General features: G+C 40.2%; 1 protein-coding gene across 1 annotated transcript in view; it reads left to right on the top strand.

The window, feature by feature from the left end:
* TTC39C (tetratricopeptide repeat domain 39C) overlaps positions 1-15,187 on the top strand; it is a 126,717-nt gene that overhangs the window by 68,042 nt on the left and 43,488 nt on the right. Inside the window, exons 5-6 of the mRNA XM_006157653.3 lie at positions 4,811-5,165; positions 6,948-7,116. Of these exons, the coding sequence (XP_006157715.1) occupies positions 4,811-5,165; positions 6,948-7,116 (524 nt within the window). The remainder of the gene's footprint in view (positions 1-4,810; positions 5,166-6,947; positions 7,117-15,187) is intronic.

Here is a 15,187-nt window from a genome sequence, read left to right as displayed (position 1 = left end):
TTTGCCTAGCACATGGCGGGTGTATATCAAGTGAGTTAAAGGGAGGAATGGATAAAGGATGATTCCAATCAGAGAAGGTACTGGGACTGGACAAGTAAGTCTATTAGAAGTCTGGTGACTTTCATAAGAAATGAAAGCCTAAACTTATTGGACAAGTAAGTCTATTAGAAGTCTGGTGACCGGGGATAAAGATAATAATGAGTAGATGTCATTCAGATCATAAGAAATGAAAGCCTAAACTTACCTTGTATTGGGGGTTAACCAGCCTCATTCTAGGTAAGTGAACAAAAAATTGCTACAGTAGGTGCCTTCAAGCAGATGTAGTCCCCCTAAAATGTTACAGAATTTATTCTGATATCAATTTAGGGTAACTACATTTTCCATTTTCTATGCAATTTTGACCTTCCCTAGGGAGGACTTTTAATCCTCTATGGGACTGAATATAATGATTATACTTGACCTTTCAGAGGAGCCATGTGGAAGGCATTGTAGAGTGTGTGGCTCTTGAATACCGCATTGCCTGCTGGTTGGAAAGGCTTGTGCCCATTTGCCGCCTCCCTGTGTGGGTTGTCTGAGCGTCCCTCCTCTTGGAGCACACTGCTCTCTGCTGCAGTCCTCACCAGCCTCTGCCTCCTCCACTGTGGTCTGCCTATGGTTAGACAGTTTGGCTCACAGAGTTTGTAATGGGGATTAAGGCAAGTCCTGGGGAACCTGTTCGAGGGCCAAGTTGAGTGTGGAAATAATCAAAGCAGGGGCAAGCGGATGGCGTAATGGTTATATTGCTGGACTCTCATGTAGTTGACCAAAGTTCAAGTCCCAGACCTGACGACTTAAAACTCATGCTGGGCGCGTGTCTATGTGTGCCCAAAATCCCTCGAGGAGAATGGAGGAGAAGGGATTGCGGCATGGCCATCCCTCGGGGGATGATTTCTCATTTTCTGTCTCTGGCAAGCACACACCCCTATAGCCTAAATCTCTCTAAAAAAAAACAAAATTTTTTTTTAAAAAGTCAAAGTAAAATCTCTTGCCATATGTGCATAACTTTGTTTTGCACATATAATCTTTGATTTATTCTAAATCCTAAACTCAAATTAAAATCTGAAAACTTATTACAATAGACTTCAACATGAACTTTTAAACATTAGTGTCAATGTACTTAACCTAACACAAGAAATTAAACATATGTGGAATTTATCTCATTTTTATTCTATACATATGGGATTTTATTTTATTTTATTTTTTATTTTTTTGGAGAGGTTTTCGCTATAGGGTGCGTCCACTCACCAGAAAGACAGACAGAGACATAGAGACAGAAAGCGAGAAATCACCCCCCAGGGGTGATGGTCACGCTGCAGTCCCTTCTCCTCCATTCTCCTCTCGGGATCCTGGGCACGCACGCACACGCGCCCAGTGTGAGTTTTAAGCCACCGGGTCCGGGTCGCAAACTGCAGTCAACTACATTGGAGTCCAGCGACATAGCCATTACGCTAACTACTGGTTCCCTACATATGGGATTTTGAGACCAGAGGTTGCAGTGATAATCCAACTGGACCCACACGGAAAGGTTCTAGGTTCACATCCCTAGGCCTCCCTGAACACTCCAGATATGCATGGATGCTTATGATATGAGCTGGCTGAGGCTGGGGAGACCCTACTGGGAGGCCTGTTGCTGTTTATCTCTATCTCTCTGTCTTCATCTCTCTCTCATGGAAGAAATAAGTAAATGTTAATTTTTTTCTTAAGGTTTTGGCTATAGGCCCTGTGCGCTTATCAGGGACAGAGACAGAAGGAAAGTGAGAAATCACTGCCCCCGGGAGGGATGGTCATGCCACAATCGCTTCTCCTCCCTTCTCCTCCTAGTATTTTGGTCATGCGTATACACACACGCCCTGCATTATTTTCAAGCTACCAGGTCCAGGACTTAAACCATGGTCTACCATGTGGGAATCCAGTCCTGTAACCACTACACTACCTACTGCCCCTAAATGGAGTTTTTACCATGTTTTTATGACATTTTATTGACTGAGACTCATGCAGTCAACAGTTGATGAATTCATGTTTATTTCCATTGCTACCTTCCTTTTCTACAGCTTTCCACCTGAGATCTGAATTGTTAAAACTAATTTTCCTACCCCTAGGCCCCTCACCTCCTTTATGGTAATTCCCATCTCTCCCACAGCAGGCTGTCATTCCTCAGCTGGACTCTCACCCCGTTGTCCCAGTGTGTCCTCTGTTTCACTCTGCCTCTGCACAGCATGCCCATCTGCTCCTTTGCACTCCCATCATGCTCCTCTCCTGGAATGCTGCCTTTCCCTGAACTGAAGCTCTACTTCCTTTATTACAGCTGAGGCAGCATGGAAAATACAGGATAAAATGGAGTCAAATATTTCCCTCCGAGGGGTAGGGTGGGGAGGAGTAAAGTTTTTGTTTCTTAATCAAAATCCTATAATGCTGGGGCCAGCAGGTGGCATGGTGGTTGAGGGCGCTAGATTCTCACATGTCCGACCATGGTTTGAGTCCCAGACCTGGTGGCTTGCCTTCTCACTTTCTCTCTCTCTCGTTATATCCCTATCTGGTCAAATTAAAATAAATAAATTGATAAATAAAGTTAAATAAAATAATTATTTAAAAATATCTTACAATGCTTATTTTGTACTTTATAATTTATTTATGCATATAGAAAACAATTTAATGACAAAAAAGGAAATAAAGAAAAACCATTCACTGCAAATCTCAGCATTATTTGTTTTTACTTTATCTACATATAATGCAGCAGAGCACTTAAATAAATAAGTTGTCTTCATGTTTCATGCTTATTTTTATTTATGTTACATTTTCTTTTCTAATTTATTGTGGACATTTGGAGGACTGAGGTTATGTTTTATGGTTGTTCTGTGCCCTTCAGATGCCAAGCACAGTCCTAGGCACAGCATAGAAACTTAATCAGTAGGTCCAGCCCATGGTCTGATGGTTAAGGTGGCTGGATCCCACATGACTGACTGCACAATTCAAGTCTCAGACCCAGCTGCTTGAGAAACATGCTAGGCACTTGTGCGTGTATACCCAAAGTCCTGACAGGAGGGAGAGATGGGAGATTATTGGTATACCATACTCATAACAATGCCAAGTAGATAAACTTTCCTATAGATATGAGAGAACTTCACTTTGTAGAAAAGTCCCTGTGGAACCTTTTCTTAAAAATGTGAGCATGGGCTTGGCAGAGGTGGTTCAGATGACAGGGATGCTACTGCATGCTGTGGAACCATGTGGAGAGACCCTGGTTTCTCATCGCAAGGTCTACCTGAGCACGCTAGGTCTGTGCCTGTGATCCTGGCAGGCTGCAGGGCTAGGTGGAGGATTATGGTGTGAGACACTGTTGAGGGTACCTCTGTGTGTGTGTGTGTGTGTGTGTGTGTGTGTGTGTGTGTTTATCTGTCTCTCTCTCTCTCTCCTACACAAGAAAGAAATAAATAAACTTTTAAAAAAAAATGTGGTGATGATGAACTCAACCATGGATAAATTGTCCTCCTCTCTTCCTTCCCCACTCATCTGAATGTGAAAATGCTCACAGGGAGAGGGGGCAGCAGGATCAGGGCAGCCTGTCTGAGAGGGCCAGGTGGGCATGGAGAAAGGTAAATCCCATAATCCCATGTCTTTTTTTTCCCCCATCATCAGAGGTTCACTCTCTAGACAGAGAGAGAAAGCACCCCCCAACAGGGCATGGTTGTACCACAGTTCTTTTTGCTCCATACCTCCTTTCTGTCAGGATTTTGGAGACACATGCATATATAACCAGCACATTGTCCAAGCCACTGTGGCCAGGATTCAAACCTCATGTCTACCATGTAGGATCCATCTCCCTTAACCACTGTACCACACACCAGCCCTAAATCCCACATCTTACCTCTTGTCCCTGAAGTCTTCTATGTGGGACATGTTCTCAAGGGGGCTTTGTAAAGAAAAAGCGGCCTAGTGGGAAATAACAGAAATTACTTAAAAACAACAGATAGTCATCCCGTATATGAAATAATTTATTCTTTCACAGTGAGGTAACACTTTTATTGTGTATTTCCCTCCGCTGGGGCTGTGAATGAGTGCCACTACCATAGATCAAATAAAGCCTTCCTTACAAGGGGCATGGATAGAGGTAGCTGGGGATTCTTTGCATGTCTGTATTTAATATGAATGACTTGTTTGGCGATAAGCTGGCTGTTTGTTTATCCGGTAAATGTCAACCATTTCTTTTTTCCTTATTTTATTTATTTATTTATTTTTGTCAAGATGGCATGTCTGGGGTTAGGTAGCAATTTGATGGTGAACTACTAACAACTTGCTCTAGAGGGAGAATGAACTGCACAGGGTAAACCACGCAAGGGTTATTATATAAAAGAGGCTTCTCAGGGAACTACCATAGTATTTGAGACAATTGTGGAGGGTTCCATGGGTAAATTGTTTCATGGATAAATTTCAAGAACACTTGAAAAAAAGCTAGATTCCGGTGATGCTTGCTCTCTTTCTCTCTCTTTCATTCATTCATTCAGTATATATTATATATAGTGCCTTAGCTACTGCATGAGAGGCTTGCTACAACGAGAAAAAAAAAAATCACACGGTTCTTTCCAGTGGCCATACAGTATAGCAAAGGGAGACCAAGAACAAATGAGAAACTTTAGTAAGCATTATGAAGAAAATGGTGCAATGATAGATGATGGATTTTTTTTTTTAAATTTTTGCTTGCTTACTACTCAAATACAAAAATTATTTTGAGTGCTTCTTTTTCTCTAATGCTTTTCTCCCCTTCTCTTTGTAGCATATATTAAAGGTGGGTGGATCCTCAGGAAAGCCTGGAAGATTTATAATAAATGCTATTTGGACATCAATGCCCTTCAGGAGCTGTATCAGAAGAAGCTAACTGAAGAACCCTTGACTTCTGACGCTGCAAATGATAATCACATTGTGGCTGAAGGGGTGTCTGAGGAGTCTCTAAACAGACTGAAAGGTGCTGTTAGCTTTGGATATGGCCTTTTTCACCTTTGCATATCCATGGTGCCCCCAAACCTGCTCAAAATCATCAACCTGCTGGGTTTTCCTGGAGACCGCCTACAGGGGCTTTCTTCACTGATGTATGCAAGCGAAAGTAAGGACATGAAGGCCCCTTTAGCTACGTGAGTAGCTATATTGCAATGCTTTGGTAGATAATATAGTGTTGAAAGTAAGTAAACAACAAAGACTGAAGGAAACTTCAGGTAAAACGTGTGGTTGGCTGTGCCTTGTTTTTTTAATGCAACATTAAGGACTGTGTTCTGTAATGTGTACTGATGATAGTTATAAACTGACTTCAGTCAGAACAAGGCACGGTTCTTAAGTTCATGAGGTTTGTATTCTAAACAGGTTAAGTGACCTTCTTTCAACCTCAAATGATCTCATTAGTAATTTTTATGATCTTGACCACTGTCACTGAGATTTACAATCCTGATTTTTTGGATTTAGGAGATAAGTGGTTCTGAAATTTGTTTGTATAAAGGATCCTCAGGCTGGATAATTTTCCTCGATGTTTCTAGTTGGTTTCTTTTGTGTGGCAGGACTGTCTTGTGCTGTTGCATTAAAATGAGCCATATGTTGTTCAGTCTGAACTTAAATGGCAGTTCTGTAAACGGGAGAGTATGGGAAAGCCAGTGTAACTATCTAGAACCAGGATTCTCTCATTTCTAGATTGGTTAAAAGTGATTTTTTTCCCAATCTGCCAAATATCTACTATTTGAGTAATTTGATCAGATTTGAATCATTTTACCAGACATCAAATATTCTTTGCCTAACATTCTACCACTTGTCTAAATTTTCCAAAAAATGTAGATATCATGGAAGATTTAAGCTCTATTTTTACTTATTTCATTACTGAGAAACTTAGGTGTTAACTCTTAATTAGTTAAAAGCTACTTAAAATATTATTAATTTTTTATTTGAAAATATTATGTCTTTCCAAACTTAATATTATTAATTTTTTATTTGAAAATATTATGGCTCTCCAAATATGTTAAATTACAGTGATTCCTCATTCAGTTTAATTAACAGATTTGTAACTTGTGATCATTTGTGATCTGTTTATATCTTAATATTACTTTGTGCTCAGCTCTGAGAAAGGTATGAATGGAATGAATAATTAACTTAGTTATGAATTCCTAAGAGTACCAAATTTATGAATGCACTAGACGTGTGCATTTGCATAAAATAGTTGACATGTAGATTAAACCATTTTTGTTCATTAAAGCAAATACCAATGAATCTGTTTTGTTTACTTAGTTTAACATGCCTTTTTCTTGAAAGTAATGAGTTTGAAGTAAGGGAATTTTAAGTAATTTATTTTTTGCTTTTTAAATTGAGTATCTTCTAAAGCGAGAGAAAAGGCCCTTAATCAGGTCCTCTCACTTATTTTAACTTAGTGTAATTTGTGTCTGTGATTTTTAAATTTAAATTTGAATTCTGAGACTGATGCTCTAACTTTTATAAACATTTTTTTTTCCTCCTTTTGCAAGAAAGTAAAACTTTTATTCTGAGGAAGTAGTAACTTCATGGTAACTGGTTACAGTTTCTAATTTGTACATTGATGTAGAATTCAGGTGTAGAATTCAGAGTTCTACTAAGCCTGTCTTCAGTGATCTGCCTAGAAGGTTCAGAACATTTACAAGACCTTATTCCCCTCTCACCTGATGGAAGGGAGTGTGCTTAACTGTACATTGTGGTAAAGTTGTATATATCATGCTAAAGTTGAAATTTCCTAAATAGTGACAGAATTAAGAAGAAAAATACTCTTGTTTTATTTTTTCAAAGACTGCATAGTAAGCTTTTTGGGAAGACTGTGTGTCAGAAGAGTACATACTACTTATTTTAAAAATAGAACCAATGTAAGAAAAATCATTGGCTCACTGCTTCTCTCTTCTTTCCTTCAGATTAGCTTTACTCTGGTATCACACAGTAGTCCGCCCATTTTTTGCCCTGGATGGCAGTGATAACAAAGCAGGCCTGGATGAAGCTAAGGAAATTCTTCTCAAAAAAGAAGCTGCATATCCCAATTCTTCCCTCTTTATGTTTTTCAAGGGACGGATACAACGATTAGAGGTACTGTGCCTTCCTCATCTCTCTAAAAGCCTCTGATACACAAATCTTTCATTCTTGCTAGGGGACCAATATAAAAGGAGCCAGAATGTCACAGGCCCAGGAACATTTTGTTCTTTTGCTTCTCATTGCATCATTGCTAAGGAAATATCTTCCAGAAACCCAGGATGTTAGTCAGTTACCTTCTGTTCTGGAGATGTGGGTGAAACTGGGGTAAAAGTCCTCATTGGTAATGAGACAGAATTGGTGTAGTTCAAGCTTAAGGCATATGAGCATTATTAAGTCTCTTATTTGAAAAACACAAAATAAAATATTTGTCAATTATCTACTAAATTTTGATCATGGCTAACAATTTCTGCAAAAGCAAATGCCTTACATATCAGGGCAGCATCAGTTTTGAAATAATGGTAGCCTTTTTTTGGTGGGGGAGTTGCTATAGGGTGCGTGCACTTGCCAGAAAGACAGAGAGAGACAGAAAGACAGAAAGCGAGAAATCACCACCCCCAGCCCCCGCCAGAGGGATGGCCACACTGAAATCCCTTCTCCTCCATTCTCTTCTCAGAATCTTGGGCACACATGCACACGCACCTGGCATGAGTTTAAGCCATCGAGTCCGGGACTCGAACTGTGGTTGACTACATGGGAGTCCAGCAACATAGCCATTATGCCATCTGCTGGTCCCGAAATAATGGTAGCTTTTATCATGTTTTCACAGGCTAAATTTGTCCTGGTACCATGCAAACTTTATACATGCCACTCAGTTCTCAGAACATAAATATACAATTGTTGTCCATGTGTTGTAGAAAAGAAAAACAGATTTAAGAGGACAAGTAGCCTTCTGAGCTTACCCAGTGAGTGAGCCAGGTTGTGTCACTCCAAACGTGGAACATGCCCTGGCCTTTGGAAGAGCTCTGCTTCCCCTTGTTTATTTTATTATTATTATTATTATTATTTTATGTGTTTGCTTGAGAGCACGAGGATTTATAGGAAAGTTAAAATTAATCATACCCATGAAAGAAGGTGGCTGTTATGGTGGGTCCCCCATCCATATTCTTACTAGTGGTTACCAGTGAGTCAATTTAAGGTTTTAACATCTGTCCTCCAGGTAACCAAGCAAGTGACAGAAGTGAGCCCCCAGCAAACCCCAAATCCTATGAGGACTTAAGATTTTTGCCCAGGAATGCATTCTTGGGCACAGGGATTTCCTTCCTTCCTTCCTTCCTTCTTTCCTTCCTTCCTTCCTTCCTTCCTTCCTTTATTTTTTTGGTAATGGAATCTGTTACTTCCCCATCATTTTTTCTCTTCATGAAGTGGTTGGCTCCTTAAATCTGATGGCTCTGCAGAGTAATTCTCTAATTTAAAATCTCCAACCCCTTTATATACGAAAGATGAATTTTAGAGATTATGCTCATAATCTGCAATAGAAACATAGTACAGAAAGCTCAGCAAGGTCTGAATTATTAAACCCATGTCCGAGTTGTTTTTCTTCTCATTATCTTGAAACTGTTTCTCTTTGCATCAGACTTTTGAGCCTTTGGTTGTGTTTCTCCCTTTCTTCTCTTGCTCTTAAGCAGATAGTTCTAATCTTTCTCTTGTGCAATCAAGTCTAATTGTTAGTATTGTTTTCTTTCAAACCCAGGGTTAGGGCACTATTTGTATTTGCAGGGAAAGATGTTCAGGCTACTGTTTCTCTACTCCATTGGGTTTACCCACGGGGAAATAACACTATACACAGTCACTTTAAGTTGACAAAGATACTTCAGTGACATTTCTGAAATGAAAGTTGGATACAGTAAGAGTATTTTCTTAGATCTAAGTTTCTTAAAGGGCAGGCATTACACATTTTAATAGCTTTGAACAAGACAATACTATTAGAGTTGCTGATAGGGAGTTAGAGCCTGATGTCTAGAATTGTGTGCAGCACAGCAATGAGGCCCCTTTGCATTAGGCACTTACTGGTATTCTCTCTTGAGCTAGCAGGTGGCGTGGAAGTTAAGGTGTTGGATCCCACATGGCCAACTGTGCAGTTTGAGTCCTGGACCCAGAGGCTTAAAAAACATGCCAGGCCCATGTGCATCCCTGCCCAAAATCCCAAGAGGAGAAAGGGGGAGAGGGGATAGCAATATAATCATCCCATTGGGAGATGATTTCTCACTTTCCCTCTTTCTCTGTCTCTCTCCAGAGAGCACATGTACACTATAGCAAAAAAAAAAAAAAAAAAAAAAAAAGTAAAAAGTAAAAACGAAAAGTAAAGAATTCAAAAGGATTCGTTCTCTTTACTCCATTGACAAAATTGGATTTTGAAGCTATTAAACAGAAATGTAGCAGTCAGGATTTATATTTTTCTATTTGCCATTTGAGTTCATTTTTCATGTTAAAGCAGAAGTGCTTAACTCTTAGTTAAACTTACAATGTTTCCCCCTAAAAGAAACTTAATTTGGCATGATTTTATTTTGTGCCACAATTATAATACGGGACTGAGTGAATGCTGAAAGGAAGTGGTCAATTTCTCTAGGGGACTGAGTGAATGATGAAGGAAGTGGTCATTCATTATTACAATGATGGTTCTAGCAATAAGGAAGTCACAACTACAATGCAAGATTCTCATAAATATGGTTTCTGGAGGTACAGGGCCTATACTGTGGCACTCGGAAATATCATTCTCTTTTGAAGTACATATTTGTGATCAGAGTACAGACAGTAGATGGTTAGAACTCCTTCACCCTGAAGTAGCTTAAACAAGCTACTTAACTGATATTCAGGCTTACGAAAAAGAACAAAAGATCTATTACTGTTCTTGTTTAGTAGCCATAGGGCCAAGCAAAACGTGAAGCAGTTTCTTTTCGCCTTTTCCCAAAGGCCCAGAGAATGAAAGGATTTTAGGGCTAACTTGAAATATGGTTGGCATTATCCTCAAGGTGCCCAGACACCAGCGTTTCATTAATCTTCCAAAGCATGAGTGTAGGCCGGGACGTGTGGCAGATAGTGGCATCCTTCATTTGCAGATGAGAAACTCTGCCCAGGGAGACAATGATGGGCTTTTGTTGAGAGCTTTTCATAAGGCCTCTGAGATCCCAACAGTTTATGAAAACACTCAAGGTTCAGTCAATGAATTTGCTAGCATGGAATCTTTTTTTCTTTTTGGTGAGCATTTAGGTTAGAGAGAGGGTATCAGCACACTCACAGTCCAAGATCTGGAGGCTCGAGTTCAGGCAAGTACCGTGTATGACTTGGACTTTGCAGGACTCAGAATCTCAAAAATCAATGTGAACAGCTGCTTTTGTGTACATTTGCTCTCCAATGGGGTGACTAGCTCAATATGTGCTGATCAGTTTCATTTTCCTGTCCTGGTCAGTTCAAATCATGTGAAATTGTCCGCTTTCTCTTTTAATGTCATTACGAAGCTTTTGCATCCCTTGCCCTTAGTTGTTTGAGACTGCTCAGAATCCGTATGGAAGGATGGTTTCTCTAACCGCTCTACTTCTGTGCCACTTGCATAAACCTCGTTGCGGTGGCTTCACCGCTGTCTCTTGTTACGGCCTTAGCTGACATTGCGGTGAATGTCTCCTCCTGATGAAGTTATCATGAATTTTATCTTTTATGTTCATATGTATGTGTGCATAGTATGTGCCATGTGCACATATATCATATACATGTATCTTTATATAGATGTACACATATCCATGCATAAAAATAATGTGTCGGGCTGTTTGCCTTAGCTGCAATATTCGATTGTAAACACCAGATGAACTGATTGCTTCAGTCTGTCAGGAATCAAGAATCGAACAATTCCCATTTCATAAAGACTAGTGACTCTTAGATGGTAAAGTAGATATAGTCCTGCTTCTGGAACTTGGCTTATATAATCTTGCTCTGATTTGAAGCTGCCTGTCTGCCCCTTCCCTCACCCACTTTCTGCAGAAAAAGATGCAGTGATTGGATGCATTCCTCCCCTCCATGAGCTGTGCCTGCAGGGACTGCTTTGATGGTTGACCTATACTCCACCATGTGCCTGTCACCCTAGTGTCCCAGTGCCTTCCAGGATGGTGGAGGTCCTCCCCTCCTCTTCTCTGCCCTACAAAGTCTGTACGGAAGGCTTCCTTAGCACATCCAGCCCTGTGTTCTCTCTCAGGACTTTTGCCTACTCGTTAGTTCGGGTGTCATCAACTGGGTACCTTTCTCAAATCGACTTACGTGCCTTCTCTGTATACTTTTATTAAGATACAATGACATTTTGGGACCAGCAGTTAGCATAATGGCTATGTCGCTGGACTCCCACGTAGTCGACCGCGGTTCGTGTCCGGGACCTGGTGGCTTAAAACTCACGCCAGGCGCGTGTGTATGCGTGCCCAAGATCCCGAGAGGAGAATGGAGGAGAAGGGATTGTGGCGTGGCCATCCCCCCTGGGGGGTGATTTCTTGCTTTCTGTCTCTCTGTTTCTATCTGGCGAGCGTACGCGCCCTATAGCAAAAACCTCTCAAAAAAAAAAAAAAAGATACAATGACATTTTTCATTGGTGCCCCACAGGAGAAGTGAGAGGGCTATGTGCATGTTTAGCCCATCAGTGCATGATTGTGGCAGGAACAGAAGATGGGCATTGACTTACTGTTGGTGATTTATTTACCAGAAAATACCAGAGAGGGGAGTCCTGCTGGGGTGGGAGAGAGTAGAGCCGGTGCAGAAAGCCATGCACAGAGGGCCGCTGGCCCTGTTCCCTCCTCTGTGCTGTGCTGACATTATCAGAGCTATTTAGGAGCAGCGTTTCTTTGCATCTGTTGAAGGGCAAGCCTGCCTCTTGTATTTGAACAGCATGCCTTGTCAGCATGATGTAATGTTGTTATTTATAGTATCAGGAAAAGGCAATGCAGGAAGAGAAATAATTCCCTGAAGTTCTGTTAATTGTAGTCTTCTCTTCCTTCATCCTACGTGGTTCTCTTAATTACTTCAGGCACCAAAAGATAGGGTTGCTGTTTATTCTTAGAAGTACAGAAAATGAGAGATTGATTTAATCTGGTGTAGAGGAGATGGAAGGTCTATTTGTCTTCACTTTCCAGCAAGATAAATCCATATAGTGTGGTTTAATGACTATTCACTGTAATGAGAAGATGACAGTAACTCAAATTGCTAATAAGTAAAATATACTTGCTATTCTTTTAACCCTATCTTTACAGGCTGTTAGGTTGAAAAGCGAGTAGAAAGTTAGTATTAATTTATGTCCCTAAACTTACTAAGAGTGCTGAAGAGGATGAGCGTTCACTTGCTTATGTCACAGTTCTAAGGGTAGGGATTAAACAAGCAATCTATTGCTGAGTGTCCTCGATAGCAATATTGCTAAATTGATTCTGCAACTCAGCAACATTAGTGCTGGATTGCATGTAAAGGGGTTGTCAACATGGCATGTCCTTCTGCATGCTACTGATGACAAAGAGAGCCCCTCATTTTAAAGTGCATATGTAATAGTTTAAGATATTGAGCAACTTCGTAAAACTAACCACTCAGGCGTAGTCCTGCTGGTGCACTACTAGGACACTGTGCTTCCTAAGCTGATGCCATATGAGCGGCCTGAGTTCGAGTCCCATTCCAACTTAAAGGGAAACACAGTGGTGGGTGCTTGCAATCCCAGTGACTTAGGGGTGTGGAAGCAGGCTGACACAGGCCTGAGACTGCCTGTGCAACATGGCAAGACATGTTTCTAAAAAAATAACTGGGCAACAGCGCCAATAGTGGTGAAACAGTAATGCAACACTCTGCAATGCTCAGTCCACATGAGAAGATCTGAAGTTCATGTCCCGAAGCCTCCCTGGACATATTAAGCATACTTGCGTATGCCTGTAATAAGGGCTGGCTGAGGCTGGAGGTGGAGTGCAATACAAGACTCTGTTGGGATAACTGTCTCCTTCTCTTTCTGTCTCTACATCTCTATCATCTTTTTCATGGAAGAAATAAATGCACTTAAAGAAAAGAGCCAAGCATGATGACGTGCACGTGTAGTACTAGCTGGGAGAAACATGACATGGCAAGACTCTAACTTATAAATAAAAAACAAGTCAGTGATAATTAAATTCTAAGCTATTTTACTTCAAATTATTTTTGACCATATAACTGAGCTGCAGATTCAATGCAATCCCCATTAGAATCATAGCGTGCTCATTTGCAGAAATTGGTAAGTGGATCCTGAGCTCAAATACCCAAAATATCTTATGCATATTATTTCTAGATCTGATGTTTACAGCCCAGTTTGAGAGGCACACAATATTGCAACTTCTTGGGAGGCTAGAAACCATGTGAGAGGCCTACTTAGTCCCTGGGTCAACCTGAACCCATCAGGCATGAGGGTGTGGGCATGTAATACTAGCTAGTTGGGAAGCTGGAACAAAGAATATTAAACTTTATTCAATACCACCAAATTCCAGTGCCAACTTCATAACCAACACAAATTTGGACCTTAAGAAATAATTTGTTCTATTTATACTCTCAGGAATGTCAATATACAAATGAAGTGTTCTTAGGAAGGTAACTTGTCTCTAAAAATACATGTCACTTGTTAATAGTGCAAGGAAATGATTTGCAGTATTGTTTTTCAACATTCACAATAAACATGGGCAGTGAGTGGTAATTAAGTTTCCCACCAATTGTTTCAGCCTCACCAGGAGGAATTCTAGATTTTATCTAATAGGTATAATTAAGAGCTGTTTAAGTTAAGATTTCACCATAAATGCACACGCATATACGCGTGCTTAATATCCAAATATGTTCTTTCAAAGAGAGAGGACAGTAAAAAATGAAACATCGTACAATGGAGATATAGAATGGCCATAGTTATTTATGACATACAATTTAGAAAATTCAAGTTATTCTTGTTGAGATATTTCCACAGAAGTATATATACATATTTAAAAATGTTGCCATGTACTTGCCGGAGAAAAAGAGGGAGTGTAAGAGACTGAGAGAAAAATAAGAAAGCACTCCCCACACACACACCATGGGGGATGGCCATGCCATGATCCCCTCTCCTGCATGTCTCCCTCACGTCAGGATTTGGGGCACTCATGCACATGTGCCTGGTGTGTTTTTCAAGCTCAGGATTCAAACTGTGCAGTTAGCACGTGGGCGCTAGCTGTCTCAGTCACACCACCTGCTGGTTCCCACATTTGTATATTTTTAAAGCCCATTAGAAAGTAAAGATCTCAAAGTACAAATATGAAGACATAAATAAATCTGAATAATTTTCAGAGCCAGTATATTAAGCCTGGGATTTATTAACGTTACATATTACTTTATTCAATGATTTTTCACTAGCAATACCAAACTGAGAGGAGTCACTGAATTCAGCTACCTAGCAAAAATTTCATCTGTAGAGTTGCAAAGAAAAGTAGGAATGGAAACAAAGCCAAGTTCTTTTGGGGACTTGGCCCATACTAGTGCCAAGGGGACATTAAGTTCCCGATTTCCCTGAATGTGTAACCCAAGATATCACTTCTCAAGCAAGCAATTTCCTTTTGTATCATCTCCAAATTATATTTAACATCAAATGACAAAAAAGCTCACAAAAGATCTTAATTTAAAGCTGGCCTAATGACATTAAAATAATATTGGTATCACGTAATTGTGCTGGGTTAAACCCAGAGAGGAAGCAACTGTTTCAGGGACAAAAATCACAGAATAGTTCCTCCAGCCATAGCTGCTAGGGAAGATGTCTCCCATGTCTGTAGTTTTAATGTGCATTTGCTTTAGAGAATTTCCAGTTCCATAGATACATCCATCTGTAGTTTGTGAAACACAGGCACGTTCTATTTCTAGATGTTTTAAGGAACTAGTAAGCAAAAAAGTTTATGAGACACAGGCAAAATTTATGGGATATATTTTTTAAAATGAATTATTTTATTTAACTTTTTAAATTTTATTTATTTATTTCAGTTTGACCAGAGGGAGACAGAATGTGAGAGAGAGAGATGAAAACTGAGAAAGCAAGTTGCCAGGTTCGGGACTTGAACCATGGTCGGCCATGTGGGAGTTCAGCACCCTTTATCACCACACCACTTGCCGGCCCCTCATGAGATGTATTAAAAGTACA

The sequence above is a fragment of the Tupaia chinensis genome, unplaced genomic scaffold (assembly GCF_000334495.1).
Source record: "Tupaia chinensis unplaced genomic scaffold, TupChi_1.0 Scaffold000550_1, whole genome shotgun sequence".
Classification (NCBI taxonomy): domain Eukaryota; kingdom Metazoa; phylum Chordata; class Mammalia; order Scandentia; family Tupaiidae; genus Tupaia; species Tupaia belangeri.
Note: the sequence above shows the minus strand (reverse complement) of the source record. Positions and strands in the feature narration are given on the sequence as shown.